Consider the following 19,594-nt stretch of genomic DNA (forward strand, 5'->3'; position numbering starts at 1 on the left):
AGGTCGGTTGCTGTAAAGGTCAGTTAATGATGATGCCTGTCTTCAAGATATGTGGTAGACTGTCCTAAAAAGATTCTTAAACCTCAAAGGTTGAGTATTTGACCAAAAACTTCTGTTTCCAAGGCAAAGTAAAGCTTTTCTGCATAAATTGTTGTGAATTCAAACAACTGCTCTGAGTGGTTAGTGTACTACAAGGTAAAGAATACTTTAGAGCACCTTATTTTGCTCTGAATGTGCAAGGTATACTTTTCACCCCTTGAGCTTCTGAAGTGCACAGGAACAGGCAGGCTCACAATAGACAAATCCGTGCACTCATTCCTCCGGTGAGAACACCTCAGAAGAATAGGTGTTGCTTATTACATAGTAGTTGTGCATTATGATATAAAGCATGTGTAATAATAGCCTCTGTAAAGAGTTACACTGAGAAGAGCAGACAGAATCAATCTATGGAGGTAGAAGTAGAAAACTGGTGATTATTATGTACAAGATATTTTCATGATACAAGCCAAAAATTTACATTAAATGGGGAGAAGTTTCAAGTTCTAAATCATTACCTTACTGTAAATCTTTATGCTGTGACCACTGTACATATAGTTAACAAAAGTTACCACAGTAGTAAAACCAAGGGTTGAGTGTTGTTTTTCCATAATTAATATTGTCTCTTTCATCAGTAAATTTTCAAAGGATGATGTCAGAGTTCTTAAAGCATGTATACTATTTTTAATACTTTCAAGGAATTTTATTAAGGAATTTACTTTTTACAATCTCCATAATTTTAAAAAACCTTGCATTGTGTTATTAGTCCTGGTAAGAAATACACTCAACTTCTTTTTACTTTCAATTTGAATATTCTGAAAATACTTTCCTGAAAATCTGTTGTGAATTATTGGCCGATGCAGTTTGACAGACTTGGCTATGTGCTATTGGAAGAAGAGTCATTTTTCTTTGGTGACTTTTTTGAAAGGAGAGAACTTAAAATTTTTACTTGTTATTTGAGGATCTATTTTAAGAAAGCCACCTGAGTTTAAAACTTATTTTTCAGTTCCTCAAATGTTAGCAATGATGGTTGACTTGGAAGAAGATGAAGACTGGGCAAATGCAGATGAGCTTGAAGATGATGATTTTGACAGGTAATTTTGAAACTTGTTGTTTCAATATATTATCAAGACTGTGTGGCTAAAGGCAGATTTTAAGTGTAGGATGCAAGTGACTGCAGTGCATTACTTCTTCTTTATGCAAGTAACCTTTCTAATTTTGTTCCCTTGGTCATGAGCGGTATATATGACTCTTCTCTGTTCATATGTAGGTTATTTAGGTACTGTTCAGCAAGTAAGTAAATTCTTTCACTATTTGTGTACTGCTGTAATTTACTTCTACAAGTTGCATGTCCTTTTGTCTTCTCTTTTGCACTGTTTTAGCTTTCCAAACTTTTTCCTTCCGTCATTTATGTTACTTGGTTCAGAAGTCAGTGCTTTGTAACCTTTTGAACTGAGGACTTATCCTGTAGTTAGTTGGAGCCAAAGCTGAAGGATGCTGACCTGTTCAATCATCTACAACCAATCTCTTCATATTTTTCTGTATCTGTGCCCCTGAAAAGGTGGTGTTAAAGAAGAAAAGCTGCCTACATTCTGAAAGGACATCAGAATGCATAGTGGAATTCCCTGCTGGATTTCATCTTGCTAAAATTACTATGATTTTGCTTTTATTTTAAATCTCTTGGTATGGCTAGTAGTAGCTTATTTTGTTGTGTCTTGGGCAAGAAAGATCTAATAAAGATGTCCAGTCTTTCTGTTTTGCTTATTCCTGTGTGGTTTGTAGCTTGCTCCAAATTTTCACTAAAATGACAGTGGTTTGTCTACAGTATCTTGTTACATCTGCTCTTGTCCAAATATAGTTAGAATGGAGTAGAAGAAAGCAGAGATATATGTAGGAGATAAATATCTTCAGAATTCTGTGAAGACACAGGTGTTCATTTACTAGTCTAGACGCTTTTGCCACATCTGACATCTTCTTCAAGACTCAGATTTAATTAGGGTTTCGAAACAATTTGTCACAGAACACTTTGAAATCTTCACAGGAAGGTAGGCAAGAGAAGAGATGTTTGTTTACTATTGAACTGTATAGCAACTTCTACTAGATAGATGTGTAGGAATTTATGGAAGAACCTGTTTAATATCTGCTTGACTTAGAATACTTTTTTATGTTTCCCTTGATTATGGAATTGAAAGTAAGCTATCCTTTCTTCCTCTTCTCACATGGTAGACCGGACCCTTTTAACTTGCTTTGTTTCATCAACTTTGAAATTTTGCCATACAGGTAGAACTGTCAAACACCACTGCACTCAGATTTGTCAAGTATTTGAATCTTTTCATTCAGCTAAATTTCAAGGGGAAATAGAGTATTAAAGTTCAAATTCTCATCAAGCCTTTCAGGGTGTGGAAGTTTTTTCAGATGGCCTGCTTTAGACAGCTTTACTAAGTATGCTGAATCATCCACTTAAGGCATGCCAATTTCTCTTTATTTTCAGCAGAGTAACTTTGTTCTTCTAAAAACAAGTTAGTTGCCTATGGATTTTAGAGTGAAATTTTTCCCTTTTTTTGTTACAAGTCACAAGTAGAGTGAGCAAAGATCAGAAAACAAATCATGCTCGGCAACCTAAGCCTAAAGGGGAGATGTAGCTCATTTGGTCCTCAAAGTAATAGGAGAGCTTGAGGATTAGACACAAAATACTGGACATCAGCTAGTCTCTTGTGACTGTGCGTGGTGTTATAGTTTTTTCTTTTAGCAGGTTCACTCATGTTATGTGTTTCCCACCACTGATGTTCACCTTTGTGGAGAGTTGTTCAGCTGATGTGCATCCTAATCTCTTTTGGTGCCTGAGTCTTTGTGGCTTCATACTGGAATTCTGTGCAGTCCAAGAAACGGGCTAATGATCATCAGGCTGTAACCTAGTTAGGGTGTGTTCAGATCTGACTAAGGGGGATGTGAGTCAGCCTATGCAAAAGCAGCGGGAAATATTTTAGCATTTCCAGTTTTTTGTTGCTCTGACTTCATAGAGCACAAATTCTAAAGGAGGAAAAGGTCAATCCAACTTCCTCTTTTCCTGGCAAAAGCCTTGCGAACATTGCAGGAAGGTGTGTGGTCATTTTTCTAAGTTAAACTATCTTTATTTCCTCAAACTAAAGGTATGAATTAATGGTGGGAGGAAATAACTCAAAGAGCATAACTTGAGACAAAAACTGCCATTAACTTTAGTGAGTTTGCTCCCATCTAAACCTATGCACCCATGCTCTGTTGTCCTGCTGGTGATGTGTCTGTTTATTTAAACATGACTAATCTGAAGAACAAATACAATGCTGTCAATATATTTGTGCAAACACCTTTGTTCATAGCATGTGAGTTTCTAGATAGTTTATAATGAAAATTGGGGATTCAAGCATAATAGTTCAAGACCTCTATTTCTGACCCAGCTGACTGCTGCTTCAAAGAAAAGGGAGGTTCATCCCTTTCTGAACCATTATTCAGCTTTTCCATCAGCCTGGGTGTCTAGGATGGACTGTAATAATGTTGAGTTATTACAGTGCAAGCCGTACCCAGACTGTAACAGTAGTTATCTGTGTCCTGGGAAGTTTTTTGCTTTTGTGTAGGGAATAATTCTATTGGGTGGAACAAATCACTTTACACAGATAATGTTTGGCTGTTCTGAGTTCTGGAACTGGCTGAGAGTCACAGATTCCTCACCTGGGCAGAATATTTTCTGCCTGCGTCATTGTCAAGAGAACATGCTACTAGACTACTGGTACTGCAACCATGCAAGAAGGGGCTCTTGGGTACCAAAGCTTGAATTCGGCTGGTTCACCTGATTCATAGCAAGTCTGAACTGGTTTGTGTTCTCATGACAGGATGATAGCCAGTGTTACTGCGTAATTCATTGCAAATTTAGTTTCAGCTTTCTAGGTATGTGTAATTGTTGTGAAATTGTTTATACCTTCTGTGCTAGTAGGGCCCAAGTTTCTTTGGTAATAACTTAATCAGTGGGCTACAGATAATAAATGTTTAGGTGGAGGGTAAATAATTACTTTGTGGTTGGTGTGTGTGTGCTTTTAGGTTTGGGTATGCTTTAATTACTTATGGAGGCTCATGTGTATTCAGATGGCAGAAGTTTGGAGACTAGAACTGCAGGAAAGGGCACTTCCGTGCCCTGTTGGACTGTTTGTTTTATTGTAGAGATCAAACTACTGATATTTCTGTAACTGATGTTTAGCAATGCAGTTGCTGGTGAGAGTGCACTGGACAGGATGGCATGTGGCCTTGGAGGAAAACTTGTTTTACCTATGATTAAAGAACATATTATGCAAATGCTTCAGAATCGTAAGTAACTGCATTTTCTTTTCTTTTACAATTCTATCCTTTCTGGGAACTTTACCTCTTAAATCTTTGTGTTTAGCTACTTGATATATTTTTATACGCTTCCACTTTTGATTTCAGCAGCAAAAACTGTAAATGCTGTGAACTTGGAAGTTTATACCTTTCTTGGATTGTGATTTATTAAACTTATATACAGTGCATTACAACATTTTTCTGGAACATGGACAGCTAAACAGAGGTGTCAAAAACAAAACTACATTTTATTTTTAAACTCACTTTGAATTAAATATAAATAAGGGAAGACTCTTTACTTTAGAATATTCGTTTTAAATCCCTACAGAGTGCCTCACAGTACCTCAAATATGCCTAAACTGCCACCTTTTATTCTGTAGCTCAATTTTTTTTCTGCTTCAGAAGTGCTGCATTTAAGTGAAATTTTAACACGTTACAGTTCATAGAGGAAAACTTATCTTTCTTTTTTTTCCCTGTCTGTGGTAGGCTGGCTGGTTTTTGATATGGTGATTTTAATACTTGTTCCTGAGGTGGTTCCATATTTCTCATCAGTTGCTTTGTGTGCTGCTTTTCCTCTTAAAATACCTGTAATGCTTGCTCAGGCAGTCATTCAAAAAAATACTGTGCATTTGTTACATGCACTTCCACTTGACCTGTGTTTTGAACTTTTGAAATCGAAGATAATGCAAAATTCTGGGTATTTTTCCTACCTTCATGATTTAAAACCAAGTCCAAAAAAGACTGTTACCATATTGGATACGGAACATACAGCTACTCAAGGTACCACCTGTAGAGTGTGAACACTTATAAAGACAGTTTGGAATTAAAGTTTTTCCATAAAGGAAGTTTTATTAAGGAAATGGATTAACCTGACTCTTCCAGTATTAATAGCTTCAAAGCTAGCAAACGCCTAATTTTGTAGTACCCACAGAAAGGTGTAGTCTCATGGCTGTAAGACCTGACTCCTGTGAAGGGGAGAAGTCATGCCGTTGATGGATGCTGCTTGCTTTCTGCTGGGTCAGAGCTTTCCATAACAATTAGTACTCTTTGGAAAAGGGAAATGCAGTTAGATATTGTTTGGTTCAGAGGCTTTCACTGGTAGGGAGTTGGGAGGAAAGATGAAGTTATTTAAATTAAAACATCATCAGTAGTCTCAGAAATCAAATTTTCCCTTCTCCCCACTGCTGTTCTCACAAATGTTTATTGAAATAATAATTTAAAACTTCTGGATTTGGATTGGGTAGCCAGATGGTGCAAACATGATTGTGTTTCATTTTGTAGTATCATTAATTTTAAGTCTGGAATGCATGCTAATAGTAATACAGTGAGAATAACAAGAGGTGCAGGCTTAACTAGGAACATCCAATGAATAGTGCAAAATAAACTGCTTCTTCACTGTAGCTTCTGTCAAGTTGATATTCATCTCATTCTGATCAAACAGAAGCTTGAGTGTCAGGATTCCAGTGCTCTGAACTGCAGTGTTCTTCATTCCAGGAATTTAATACATTACCAGCAGTAATGAAATCTTGCAGTATTTTGGGAAAGAAGTTCTGTTGCATGTCTTTCCCACAGGTCGTTTGATAAAGCTGTGCTCTTTTTCTTTTCTGTAATCCCATGGTTTCTAGCACAGAGAAAGATTTTGTAAAACAAAAAAATAAAGAAATTGAAGTTTCTCATGTTTCCCTTGCCTAAAGAAAAAGGAGAGGGACATGAAAGATCCATTTCAACAATACCCACTAGCCTGAGAATAGGCTAACAGGACTTAGAGGCAGAAGAGAAAGCCTTACATCCCTAAATGTAATGTTACTGCTCTTAAACAGTCTTGGGGAGATCACTGAAAAGTTTAGTACTAATTATTTCTTTGTTTTAAACCTTGATATTGTTTGAGTCACTAGACCTTTTTCCCCTCTTGACCTAAAGAGGAAGGTATAGACTTTCTGATACTATTAAAAAAAAAAAAAAAAAAAAAAAAAGATGGAGGAGAGGGGAAAAAAGAAGCACTGTCCTGATGTTTCCCTGGTTAGCTCATTTAATTAAAATGCTGTTCCCAGGTTTTAGTACTATGTATATCCTTGTATCAGCAGTTAAGAATTCTTTTTTCTAGGTCTGGATTTCGCCTGGATTAGATAGTCAAATTTTCGTGCATCTCTGGATGTATGAGGAAAAGTGAAAAGTATTTAACAAATCAAGTAGATGCATCAGTTTCCCTTCCATCTCCTATTTTCTACTCCTTTTCCTCCTGTAGCTCCAAGAAAGGTGACTTGTCTTTGTTGTGCTTTTTAGTTTCCACAATAACATATTTATTTTTATTTTTCTCTTCTGTAGCTGACTGGAAATATAGGCATGCTGGCTTGATGGCTCTCTCAGCCATTGGAGAAGGTTGTCACCAACAGATGGAGGGAATTTTAAATGAGATAGTTAATTTTGTTTTGCTATTCCTTCAGGATCCTGTGAGTATAATTCTGTTAATTATTTCAAAATGTTTTAATTTCTGCTCTCATGACTATTGTTAACTATTTGAGGGAAATACTTTTTCAGCATCCAAGGGTAAGATACGCCGCTTGTAATGCTATTGGACAAATGGCAACTGACTTCGCACCTGGTTTTCAAAAGAAATTTCATGAGAAGGCAAGTAGTAGAATAGTGTAAAAAAAAAAAAAAAAAAAAAAAATTGTGGTAAAACTATGTCCTCTTCAGAAACTGGTTCTTCTGAAAATAAACATTTCTTTTTCAGGTAATAGCAGCTCTTCTGCAAACCATGGAGGATCAAGGCAACCAGCGTGTTCAAGCCCATGCAGCTGCAGCACTCATAAACTTCACTGAAGATTGTCCCAAGTCACTGCTTATTCCATATTTGGATAATCTAGTGAAGCATCTTCATTCCACTATGGTGATAAAATTGCAAGAGGTATAATATACCAAACAAATTATTTCATGATGGGTAACCTTGTAACACATGCAGAATTAAGTATAGCTGAACCAAGACCTCTGAATAAGCCAGTATATATATCTGCTGATGTGGGTCTAAACTTATAAGAATTAGGATACATACAAGAGCAGATTTTTACATTTGGCTTGCTTTTAAGTAAAGTATGTGCTTTAGAAATATAACACTTTATTCTTCCTCTTTCCAAGTTGATACAGAAAGGCACTAAGCTAGTTTTGGAGCAAGTTGTGACTTCAATTGCATCAGTTGCAGATACAGCAGAGGAGAAGTTTGTTCCCTACTATGATTTATTTATGCCCTCTTTAAAACACATTGTTGAGAATGCTGTTCAGAAGGAATTAAGACTTTTACGAGGAAAGACTATTGAATGCATCAGCCTAATTGGTCTTGCTGTTGGTAAAGAAAAGGTAAGCTTAGGTCTTATCTAATGGTCTAAATATATTTTAACATGCCTTTGTTTTTTGTAGTGTTAACACAGTTAATATATTTACTTGTTAAACATAGAGCCTTATTGCTGACTTCTGTTTGTCTTCCTGTTTTCATTTCTGAGGTGACTGTCTTGCTGTTTAGATTCATAAATTCACAATAGAATCTTACGAAACTATTACAGCTTAAGTTATTCTTGTCACACTGAACAATGTTGAAATCAAACATTTTTTTCTTCATTTGGGTTTTTTTGCCTTAAGAGAAATCTTGGAGCATCTCATTTAGGCAGTGTCAGAATGGTGGGAAAATGGTTCAAATGAAACAGCACAGTTTTAGTATGCAGATGCCTGAAAAGGTTTAAATGTGCTTGTATAGATCTTAAGTACTTGTTCATCATGATGATGTATTTGATGTATTGATGTATTTGACAGGGGTTGTTTTTTTGATAAGTTGGTTAAAACGTCGTTAAAAGCATGGAGAAACAATTGTGAAGGATGATGTAAGAGTCTAAGTGTTCTGATAGCCAGTTCGCATTGCATTTTACAGATTTTAATTTTGAGTAAACAAAACAGAAAAATCTCACTTCAAAGTAAAATAATGTGATTTAACCAGTATGAAAATACTAATAGTCCCCCTCAAAATTACCAGCCCTTTCCTTTGACTTGGAAGGACTACCAGTAGTAGACTTAACATTCATGCAACCAAATTTTAAACGCATTTTAAACATAACTAATGCTTAATAAATCATTCTTGGAGGACTACTGGGAACATGATCAGTGAAAAGAAAGTAAGTATAACATCACAGGGACATCTGATATGACCTAAAATGTTACTAGATCATGACTTAGTGGCTTTTGCTGTCAGCTTTTATCCTAGTTCCAGAAGGGAGTCAAAATTGTAAGGAGGTATCTGGGAAAGTTAGAATTGTCAGTGAGTCAGAATTGTGAGTATTAGTATTTACTTATGTAGTGTTTTATTTAAATAGTCCTCTACTTTTAAGTATGTGAACAGAGGTACAGTGAAGCTTAAAACAAAAATGACTTGATGTTTCCAGAAGAACAATTTGCGTTTTCACTTCTATCCTAATTTCAGTCTGTTTCCAGCTTTAGCTTATGTCTTGATAATACATTGGACTCAACACCAAACAGTTTAAGTGAGCATTTAAATCTCTGAAAAGTACCCTTGCGTTTAAAAACATAGTTGTTTCCTATATCTAGTTTATGCAGGATGCATCAGATGTAATGCAGCTGTTGTTGAAGACACAAACAGACTTCAGTGATCTAGAAGATGATGATCCACAGGTATGTTAAAATTGTGCATAGCTCATTGGTTAGTGTTAAACGTGTTCTTTGTACATGTAACCTTTCTGTGCCCCCACTCCATGTAATTACACCTTCAGATTAATTGTTCAGCATGTCTTACAAATGTTGAGATTGATTGCCCTAAGATGGCCTTAGAATGTTCCACAGAAGTATGATTAGTAAATTAGACTTTCAGGACCTATATTTGCTGAAGAAATGTCAGTGTGTGGGTAATCGTTCCTTGTCTATTAGTAACTACTTTGTTTGGCATTGTATGACCTATTCACTTGCTGTCACCTTCTTATAAATAGTTCAACAAGACTTGTTAGACAGCTGTTCTAATGAGTGGAGAGCTATTTTGACTTGTGTAGCTGAAAACAAATACTCCTCTGAAAACAGTGTACTGCACTTTTTTTTTTTGCTCTGTTTGCTGTTTTCAGGAACGTGGGTCAATAGTATAATTTAAATTCAGGAAATTATTCATTTCAGAAAGGAATTTACTTTTCAATACAGTTGTGATTGCATTATAAGTACATTTTACACTGTCACATTTTTACATGTATAGCAACTTTGATCAGAGGTAGTGTCAATACTTTGTTCCAAATAAAGACTTGGGACAGATCTTTTGAAGATGCATTTTTATATGGAATGCATGTTGGATGAGTTCTGCTCTTTGAAATAAGTTTTATGCACTGCTGACAAATTCTTTTAAAAAGTCCTATTGTGTAACATTCTTCCTTTATGTTTTTCTTTTAAGTAAGCATTAAAATAAAATGTGGGACATGAAAATTCTGACTCTGTTCTCTTTTGTAGATTTCTTACATGATCTCAGCATGGGCCAGAATGTGTAAAATTCTTGGAAAGGAATTTCAGCAGTACCTTCCTGTTGTCATGGGACCTCTAATGAAGACTGCATCCATTAAACCTGAAGTAGCTCTTTTAGACAGTAGGTTTAAGATGTTTTGCTTGGAAGAGTACTGGAATAAATGATTTTGTAGCACTTTCAGATTACTTTTTTTCCCTCCCCTCTGTATAACAGCACAAGATATGGAGAATATGAGTGATGATGATGGTTGGGAATTTGTAAATCTAGGAGATCAGCAAAGTTTTGGAATTAAAACTGCAGGCCTTGAAGAAAAAGCAACGGCATGCCAGATGCTGGTGAGTAATAGGAGAGTTTTGGTGATCTGTGTATTGCTGGACAATCATCTGAAGCCAAAATCTGTAACAAAAATATTCTTTATAGTATCAAATGAAATAGTTCTGGTTTTCGTAGGATGATAGTGTTAAGTTTGGATTTCAGATGCTTCATTGCATGTGGCTTCTTGATTAAAAAACAGTTTCTTCAGTTTGAAGCTTCAATGTTTAAGATGAACAGATAGTTTTCCTTTGCTAGCAAAACTTTTAAGGAATTTTTGATGTTAGAGTAGTTCCTTTTTGCAAATATTGATGTTTCTGAATTTGGTTTGAAAAATACATGCATGTACTAAGAGTAAGAGCTCATGCTATCAGAGTTTCTTAAAATACTATAATGGAGTAAGTATGTAAATAGATTATTGCGTGTTTTGTAAAATAAACTTTAAAACTTTAAACTTTTAACAGTCTTTCTCATCACTACATGAAAAATATTAGTAACAGTATTTTCCCTTAAAGGTGGTATTTCCATGCTTTGTGTTTCAGGTTTGCTATGCAAAAGAGCTAAAAGAAGGTTTCGTGGAGTACACAGAGCAAGTTGTAAAGCTGATGGTTCCCTTGTTGAAGTTCTATTTCCATGATGATATCCTATTAACGAATTCTACTGTGAAAATGGAAACTTAGTTTGGAAGAATCAGAGTTGTGCTTACTGTTTTCCTAAATGAATTGAAAGTGTTAGTGTTAAAATATTCTGTTGCTTTATAGTAGAAATTGTTTCTGAGAACGTTGTTTCACACACTATTTTAGGCAATGTATCCTACTTTTTCTCCTAGTTTCTTTTTAAATAAGCATGTCTATAATGTTAAAAGCAAACAGAAGAGAAAGTGATGTTTGTGACAGCAAAGTGAAGGAGAACTTGTGTAGCTGTTCTGTCATGGCCTGAAACAGGCTTGAAACAACTTTTAAATAGCAAACAGTTTAATTTTCCTATGATCTTAATCTGTATCTAATTAAGAAATCAAATGCACTGAACTGTAATTAAAAAAATGTAGATTTCAGGGAGACAACTAGTAACTTCATTATGGTGGTAGGTGCTCTAAATTGTAAGCACTTTATGTTGGCCTCTTATTTCCTTAATAATGAAACGTGTTCGAGTGGCAGCAGCAGAGTCAATGCCCCTCCTTCTTGAATGTGCTAGAGTTCGTGGGCCAGAGTACCTCACACAGATGTGGCATTTCATGTGTGATGCCCTCATCAAAGCCATTGGGACAGAACCAGATTCAGATGTTCTTTCAGAAATAATGCATTCTTTTGCAAAGGTAACTTTCTTCCTTACAAATCTTGTGGCATTGCTGTTTGGAGCTTTTTATGGTAGGAAAGGATGTGTGTTTGATGTTTATTTAAATGGCTGGAAGAAATGCAAGGCTTCCTGAATTTTGGCTTGACTAAATGTTGTTAGAGCTGATTGAAAAACTTACATTTACTTTTTTGCAAGAACCAAAATACCAAAGTATTAACCTAAAATAATTGCCAGATTTGTTCATTTTAACTGCAAACCACCAAAGCTATGTGCATGAAATATACAGTGGTGCTATGCCACTTGCGTAATTTGAGCATTGATTACATTATGAATGTTCTACTAGTATTACTTCTGCTAGTGATCATTTAAAGCAGAGCATATATTAATATTCTCTGTGTGCTTAGATTTCATTGAGACTGCTCATGTAACTTAAAGCTGAAAAACTGATCATTTTGTTTCACTAGTGCATTGAGGTAATGGGAGACGGATGCCTTAACAATGAACACTTTGAAGAACTTGGAGGAATATTGAAAGGAAAACTAGAAGAGCACTTTAAAAATCAAGAATTAAGACAGGGTAAGTTAACGCAAATTCCTGTTAACATATGATAATGGCTGTTCTTTAAAGCAGAATTCCTAATAATTTCTGAAGACACAAAAAAAGTTTAGTTTGGATTTCTTTGATTTACATATTTGTATAAGGTAACTGGGATTTGAAACAACAGAATCCATGAGTTATATTTGTAAACTTTTGGAGGATTAAGATGGCATCACTTGCAGAAAGACTGTCGTTTAATCAAAGTTGATGGACAGATTTACTTGACAGTGCACATGTCTGTGCTGTCGTCATTTCTGTGGGTTTTTTTTAATCTGAAGTCTTTACAGTTTTCTTAAAGCAATAGTAGCTTCTTATTTCTGTGCACTTTTGTCCTCATGCGCAAGCTGGTGCGTTTATTTCTATTTCATGCACTTTTACACGTTCTTAAATTGAGCTGTCTCATTATACTACTTGTTTTTCTGTGAAAGCTCTTTGAAGCTTCTTAAAGACAAAAAATTCCTGTTGCCTCTTAAGCTGCTATTTCCTATTTTCTAAATTTGTTTCTGCATGATTTTTTTTCGTTTCACAGGGAAAATACACTTGTAGAAATGTAATGGTTTAATATTTATTTTTTAATTTAGTGAAAAGACAAGATGAAGACTATGATGAACAAGTTGAAGAGTCATTACAAGATGAAGTAAGTTGATTTGGGGAATTTTTCCACTCATAAAGCACCAGGATGGAAATATATTACGCAGATATGCTATGCTACTCAATTAAAGCATAGTGCATCCTCAGAATGATTTCTTCCTGGAAGAATGTTCTGTTAACATATTCCTTCAAAACTTCCACTAAGAAATGGGTCACACCTACATGTGTGAATTAGGAAAATACAAAAGGTTTTCTTGTCCAGTATACTGAAGGAGTAAGTTCTGGTTATAGCTCTTCATTTTCTTCATCCTCCCAAATGATTCTTAGACGACTTTAAATAGTCTGCTGTCAAGTGCTGTATCAGTGGTAATCTAAAGCCTAGCCCTGCTGACTTGCTGTTGCTTTGCGCCTTATGACCTAGACGGCTCTTAACCTTGAGCATACCTCTGATACCTAGACCTCTGACGTGTGAGGTCAGGAGCCTGTCTCAAAAAGAATAGACCTAAAAGTATCAAAGGAGGACAGCAGAATGAATAGCTGGCATAATGTGTTTGCAAGCTATTGTGTGTGTTTGAGAGAATACCAGAGTGACTTTAGCTGCTAAGATAATGAACTGAGTTTTTAGTTTGAAGGAGAGGTGACTATAGAAGAGAAACGATAGTTCTATTAAATCATCATTGGTATGGAGAGAGTAATAAAAAATAATAAACCATTGCTGCATATAACATGAGACATAAAGGATACTCAGTAAATTTTAAGAACTAGGAAATTTTTTTGCCACACAGTGAGAGTGTGAAGCTTACGAGTTGAATTGTGAAGCTTGTTCATATGAGTTTCACCTGTATGCCAACTCCAGAATGTATCTTAACAGATCATGCACTCATATGTAAATATTTTCTTAAACAACAGTGCAGTTCTTGAGCCCCTCTCCTTTGGGAACGTTAGGCCAGCATTCAAAAGGATAAGTTTCTGGTTCCTACATACTGCTTGGGATCAAAAAATAGTAAAACTCAAATTTCTGAGCCAAGAGCCTTTCCTGATTTTTCTCCCTTTCTTACTTGCAATGTTTAATGTTCATTCTTGCAGACAGTGAGATAGGTGGTTTGTTATCTTTTTTTCTTATGTGTCACTCTGTACTGATAATGAGAGAAAATGCTAGCAAACAGCAGTTTGAGAAAAGCTGAATCCATACTCTGCAGAGTTGCAAGGCATTTTAAAAAGTGTTTTAATTTATATTTGACCTTGCTGACTTTTTTTTTAGACTGCAAGAAAGACTTTTATCTGCATCACCCTGTGAAAGTAGCAGTGGGACCAGAATGTCACTTGCCATATGGACAGAATTAACTTACAGTAATGAGTGGCATTTGGATATGCATCTTTGGTCCCAAATATGTTTATGTAGCCCTTACCTCAAGGCAGCAGAAATATAAGGGAGTACAGAAGTCATGAAAGATATTCGAACAGTACTTTTGGTAAGGTATCCAGATACAGCCCTAGCTTAGGCAGTGACTGTTGATTTGATAGAGGGTAGAAGGCATACACTAAGCAAGTGTTATGCTCTCCCCATGAACATGTGGTACCGGCTATTAGTAAACAGTCAATACCAAGTGAGGTGGACCTTGTGTTGTGTTGCAGCAGTTCTTTGCCTCCGTTTTCATTTGTGCATGTTTTCTGGAGTTATTGGATGAATTATTCCTTAAAAATGCAGAAGTTGTCTAACCAGGGAAGGTTTAAATATCCAGTTGTGGGAAGCTGTCTTCTGCATGAGAAATACTTTCTAGTTTCTCACTAGGGACCAGAAGCTAGCTGTATTCTGTTTTTCCTGCCTGTTAAAGTATAAATTGATTAAAGGAACCATCCTCAGTACAACAGAGCCTTCTTTAAAACAAAGTTAAAGGGTTTTCCCAACACAAGTGTATCCAGGGAATGATTATTCCTTTCAGATACAACATGAATTGGTAGCTGGATCTGAGCTAAGGATCTTTACTTCTCCAGCTTGATGCATTAATTGGGCAAGGTGAAAAATGAAGTTAAGCAGTGAGAGGAGAGAATTGATACTCTGTATATTTTTGCCACAATCTTCTGTCACAAAGGCATTTACGTTTCAATAAAAGCTTGTTACAGTATCTGTAAGGTACAGAAAGCTTCCCAGGAGGTGGTGGAGTCCCCATCCCTGGAGGTGTTTGAGTAGAGTTGACATAGCGCTGAGGGATATGGTGTGGTTGGGAACTGTCAGTACTAGGTTAACGGTTGGACTGGATGATCTTCAAGGTTCTTTCCAACCTACCTGATTCTCTGATTTTGTAAAGGGAATCCATTGAAGCAGTAAATTTGCACAAGGCTGTTTGTCTTGATAAATTTTTCTGTCCCTGAAACAAACCTTCAAGGCCTAGGCAACTGAGTACTAGCATCTGACTTAAATTTTTAAAAAGGAGGACTCTGGAAACTACCAACCAGTCAGTCTCACTCTGTGCCTTGTAAGATCATGGAATAGATTTTCCTGGAAGCTGTGTCAAGGCATGTGGAAGACAGGAGGCTGATTAGAGGCAGCTGATGTGTCTTCACAGAGGTCAAATCATGCCTGACTAATTTGGTGCCTTCTGTGATGGGAGTGGCTGCTTTGGTGGATTAAGGAAGAGCAACTGATGTCATCTATCTTGACTTCTGTAAGGTCTTTGACACAGTCCCACACAACAGCTTTGTCACTAAATTGGAGAGGTATGGATTTGATGGGTGGACTGTTTGGTGGATAAGGAATTGGCTGGATGGCCATGTCCAAAGTGTTGCATTCAATGGCTCAACATAGAAATGAAGATCAGTAACAAGGAGTGTCCCTTGGGGCTCTATTGGGACCGGTACTGTTCAGTATCTCTGTTAACAACATAGGTAGTTAGTGCACCCTCAGCAAGTTTGCAAATGACACCAAGCTGAAGGGTGCAGTTGATGTACTCGAGGAAAGAGATGTGCCATCCAGAGGGACGTGGACAGGCTTGAGAGGTGGGCCTGGGCAAATGTCATGAAGTTCAACAAGGCCAAGTGCAAGGTCTTGCACATGGGTCAGGACATTCTCCAATATCAGTACAGACTAGGGTGTGAATGGATTTAGAGCAGCCCTGTGGAGAAGGACTTGGGGGTACTGGTGGATGAAAAGCTGGACATGAGCCAGCAATGTGTGCTCACAGCCCAGGAAACCAATTGTATCCTGGGCTGCATAAAAAGAAGTATGTCCAGCAGGTCAAGGAAGGTGATTTTTCCCTCTACTCTGGTGGGACCCCACTGAACATGCAGTTCTGGGGGCCACAGTACAAGAAAGACACAGACCTGTTGGATTGGGTCCAGAGGACAGCCACAGAAATTATCAGAGGGAAGGAACACCTCTCCTACAAGGAAAGGCTGAGAGAGTTAGAGTTGTTCAGCCTGGGGAAGAGAAGGCTCTGGGGAGACCTTACTGTGGCCTTTCAATATATAAAGATGGCTTACATGAAAGAGGGAGAGAGATTTTTTTTATCAGGGCCCGTAGTGACAGGACATGGGGCAACAGTTTTAACTAAAAGACGGGAGGTTTAGATTGAACATCAGTAAGAATTTTTTTATGCTGAGGGTGGTGAGACACTTTGGAAGAGGTTGCCCACAGAAGCTGTGGCTGCCCCCTCCCTGGCAGTGTTCAAGGCCAGGCTGGACAGAGCTTGGATCAACCTGATCCAGTGGAAGGTGTCCCTGCATGTGGCAGGGGAGTTGGAACTATGTGATCTTTCAAGGTCCCTTCCAACTCAAATCATTCTCTGATTCTATCATTCTGTGATTAGACCAAGAGTTGAAAAATAGTGGACTTAAAAAGATTGGTTTTACAAAGACTTTATTCCATTACTTTAGAGACCTTAGCATTTCATGTGACTTCCACTATTTTAAAGATCATTAGTCTTAATGTGATTTGTCTCCTTTTCCTATCAGGATGACAGTGACGTTTATATTTTGACTAAAGTATCAGACATTTTGCACTCAATATTCAGCAGTTATAAGGAGAAGGTACTGCCATGGTTTGAAAGGCTGCTTCCACTAATTGTCAACCTAATTGTAAGTAACTTGCTTTCTTTTAATTTGATTTTTATTATGTTTTTTTCTGATGTGTTAATGGGTCTTCCATGCTGGAATCTTGGAGGTCTTGGTAGGTAGAATGTAGAGCCATCCACTGTACATGCCATCCCATTGTAGAGCCAATGTTTTACAAAACAGAGGCAGCTGAAGGTTTATCCTGCATCAAGTATGAAGTTGATAGTCTGCTTTTTGAACAGTTGCACTGCTGTGCTACTTCTGATTTTTGTGTTGCAAGACCCAGGATCATTGAGGCACACGAGTATTTTGAGAAATTTAATTTACCTGGGACTCTCCAGTGATCTCTAAAATGGATTTCAAGAAGAGGGCTGGAAAAGTGCTGCAGACTAGTGAGGAAAATTGAGACTGAAATAGGTAACAGTGTGAAATAGAGGTAAAGGATTTTAAGGATAAAATCATTATTATTTTAATTAGCTGAGATAATCATCTGGATTTTGTTTTGTTTATGGTATTGCTGCAAGTTATCACTACAGAAAACTATATATTTGTGGGTTGAAATTTAAGCCAGGAAGATTTTAACAGAAACACTAGACCTCTGTTGCTATGATTGTTCTGTTGGTATAATCACTGACTGTACAAAACCTTACAATTTTAAGGTGGCTTAAATGTTACCTGTTTTGATGCAGTGTCCACATAGGCCATGGCCAGACAGGCAGTGGGGACTATGCATTTTTGATGATATTGTGGAACACTGCAGCCCATCCTCATTCAAGTATGCTGAATACTTCCTGAGGCCAATGCTACAGTCAATATGTGACAACAGCCCAGAGGTTAGGCAAGCAGCTGCCTATGGTGTTGGAGTTATGGCACAATTTGGTGGGGACAGCTATCGCCCTTTTTGCACAGGTACGTACATGCATCTGATAAAACTATTTGTGTGATGCTGAGGGGAAAAAAATGTTAAAATTGCTCACCTTTTGGTTAGTGATGTTTCTTCCCTTTGGCAGTGAAATAAATTGCCAGTATAACCTGTGTGGCAGACTGGTGATGATTAGTAAAGTACCTGAATTCCTTGGGCTTTTAATGATGTTTTGCTTAGTAGCATTTCTGTTGCAGCACTTACTGCTTAGCAAACTTATGTCTTTTTTTAAAAATATGATCTGACATGCAAATGTTGATTTTGTAAAAAATAGTTTTCTGGTACACACCTGTCTCAGTTGCTTTTTATTAATACTAATGTGGTTGCATTTTATTAATGCAAAACCCTCTGGATGTCTGGAAAAATTATACAAGTAACTTGGATTGAGTAGCCTAGAATACAACTAATGTGGCTTTCTGCTTTTCTGTAACATAAAAAGAAGGAGCCTGATTTCTGTGACTAAGAAATGAAATGAGTATGATAATGCCTATCAGAAACACTTCATCTGCTTGCTTTCTGAATGCCTCGAGTTTCTTTAAAACTTCAAATGTGTCTTGAATTTAAAGAAATTGTCTGCTGGCACTCTTCTTGCCAGTCAACAAAGTTAATTTTGCATACTAAATAGCAGCCCTTATGGGAGGTGATTTTTTTTTCCTTTTTTGAGAAAATATTTAGTCATCTGTTTCAAATATGTATTTTACATGAATCTTAAATGAAAGCTGAATTAAATGATGTAAGAAACTAAGAACCATGTGATAGGGTTAAATTAGGGCTTTGACACAAGTCTTATATCAATAGAGGTAATTTTCACTGTTAATGTAAATGTGACTGTCACATAGTGACAGTCGAGATGAGGTGTCTTTTTTAAAAAAAAAAAAAAAAGAAAAAGCATGGGATAAACCTTGCAGTGGAACATTAAGAGCACTAAAATTCTAATTTGTCTAGAAAAATACTTTATAAAAAGATTTTTGTTTTTTGCGAACTATTTCATAAGTTGTTTTACATCTTGTCCCAAGACTGGAGGCGAGGAGACTGTCAAGACAGTTCTGATTTTGGAGTTTTGGGGGGTTTTAGCATCTGTTGAAGTCTTAATTTTATTTTTGATTTGTTAGACTTGATATCTTGACCCACTTAAAATTTGTAACAACTTTCATCCTTTTCTTTGTGTTTGGATAGATAATTCTTGATTAAACCCAGACACTTGGCTTCTCCTTTAGTTGGATGTTTAGATAAAATAACTTTTTTACTTTACAGCATACAGCTTATTAGCAGGCAGTATTCTAAGTACTTTTGTATGTAAATAAAAAAACTTTGTGTTTTAATAGATGAAAATGTGTTGTGATTACAAACAAAGTAAATATGTCATGAGAAGCTTTTCTACCCCATAGGTTTTACTGCCTTCTCTGAAAACATCATGTTTGTGAGCTTTTATTTGTAATGTAGTTTCTTTGCGGATTAATATATAGCACTGGCTTATTGTTCTAGTGCAAGTTTGGAGCAGTATGTAAAGACTCAAGAATATTAAGAAAAAGCAGATATATTAACGTGAGTGGGTTTGCTGAAAAAATACAGGAATACAGGGAGAACTTGTAAATGGCACAAGAGCTACATTATGATGAGAAAAATAATTAAAAATAGAATTAGTAAAGAATGAAGATTGAAGGAACAACTACAGCAAATCAAGTAATTTTCTAAGTGGGCTTATGGTTTATGTGACTGCAAACTTTACCTCTGTTTCTTATGTTAGTGTAAGAATATAATCAGCTATGCTCTGTGTGCACTGTATTAATGAACTGCATGTGTTTCTTCCTAAATAATATCCATGACCTCAACTTTTGGTGGTGCAGCATGTCAGAGCAGTCAGTTCTTAGAAAAAAAACCCTATTATTGTTATTATAGAATATGGTCTTTTATAGTCAAAAGAGGCTTTTTTAGGGATTCTCTGC

The 19,594-nt window shown here is 36.5% G+C and overlaps 1 protein-coding gene across 1 annotated transcript in view; it reads left to right on the forward strand.

Annotated features, from left to right (window-relative positions):
- Positions 1–19,594, forward strand: part of IPO5 (importin 5) — a 41,561-nt gene that overhangs the window by 14,333 nt on the left and 7,634 nt on the right. The window contains exons 8-22 of the mRNA XM_026848018.1: positions 1,043–1,130; positions 4,265–4,371; positions 6,706–6,830; positions 6,919–7,008; positions 7,115–7,288; positions 7,516–7,734; positions 8,971–9,054; positions 9,868–10,000; positions 10,094–10,215; positions 10,735–10,831; positions 11,335–11,507; positions 11,953–12,064; positions 12,667–12,722; positions 16,628–16,750; positions 17,416–17,635. Coding sequence (XP_026703819.1) covers positions 1,043–1,130; positions 4,265–4,371; positions 6,706–6,830; positions 6,919–7,008; positions 7,115–7,288; positions 7,516–7,734; positions 8,971–9,054; positions 9,868–10,000; positions 10,094–10,215; positions 10,735–10,831; positions 11,335–11,507; positions 11,953–12,064; positions 12,667–12,722; positions 16,628–16,750; positions 17,416–17,635 — 1,923 coding nt within the window. The remainder of the gene's footprint in view (positions 1–1,042; positions 1,131–4,264; positions 4,372–6,705; positions 6,831–6,918; positions 7,009–7,114; positions 7,289–7,515; positions 7,735–8,970; positions 9,055–9,867; positions 10,001–10,093; positions 10,216–10,734; positions 10,832–11,334; positions 11,508–11,952; positions 12,065–12,666; positions 12,723–16,627; positions 16,751–17,415; positions 17,636–19,594) is intronic.

This window comes from Athene cunicularia, assembly GCF_003259725.1.
Source record: "Athene cunicularia isolate RWA chromosome 1 unlocalized genomic scaffold, athCun1 chr1_part1, whole genome shotgun sequence".
Classification (NCBI taxonomy): domain Eukaryota; kingdom Metazoa; phylum Chordata; class Aves; order Strigiformes; family Strigidae; genus Athene; species Athene cunicularia.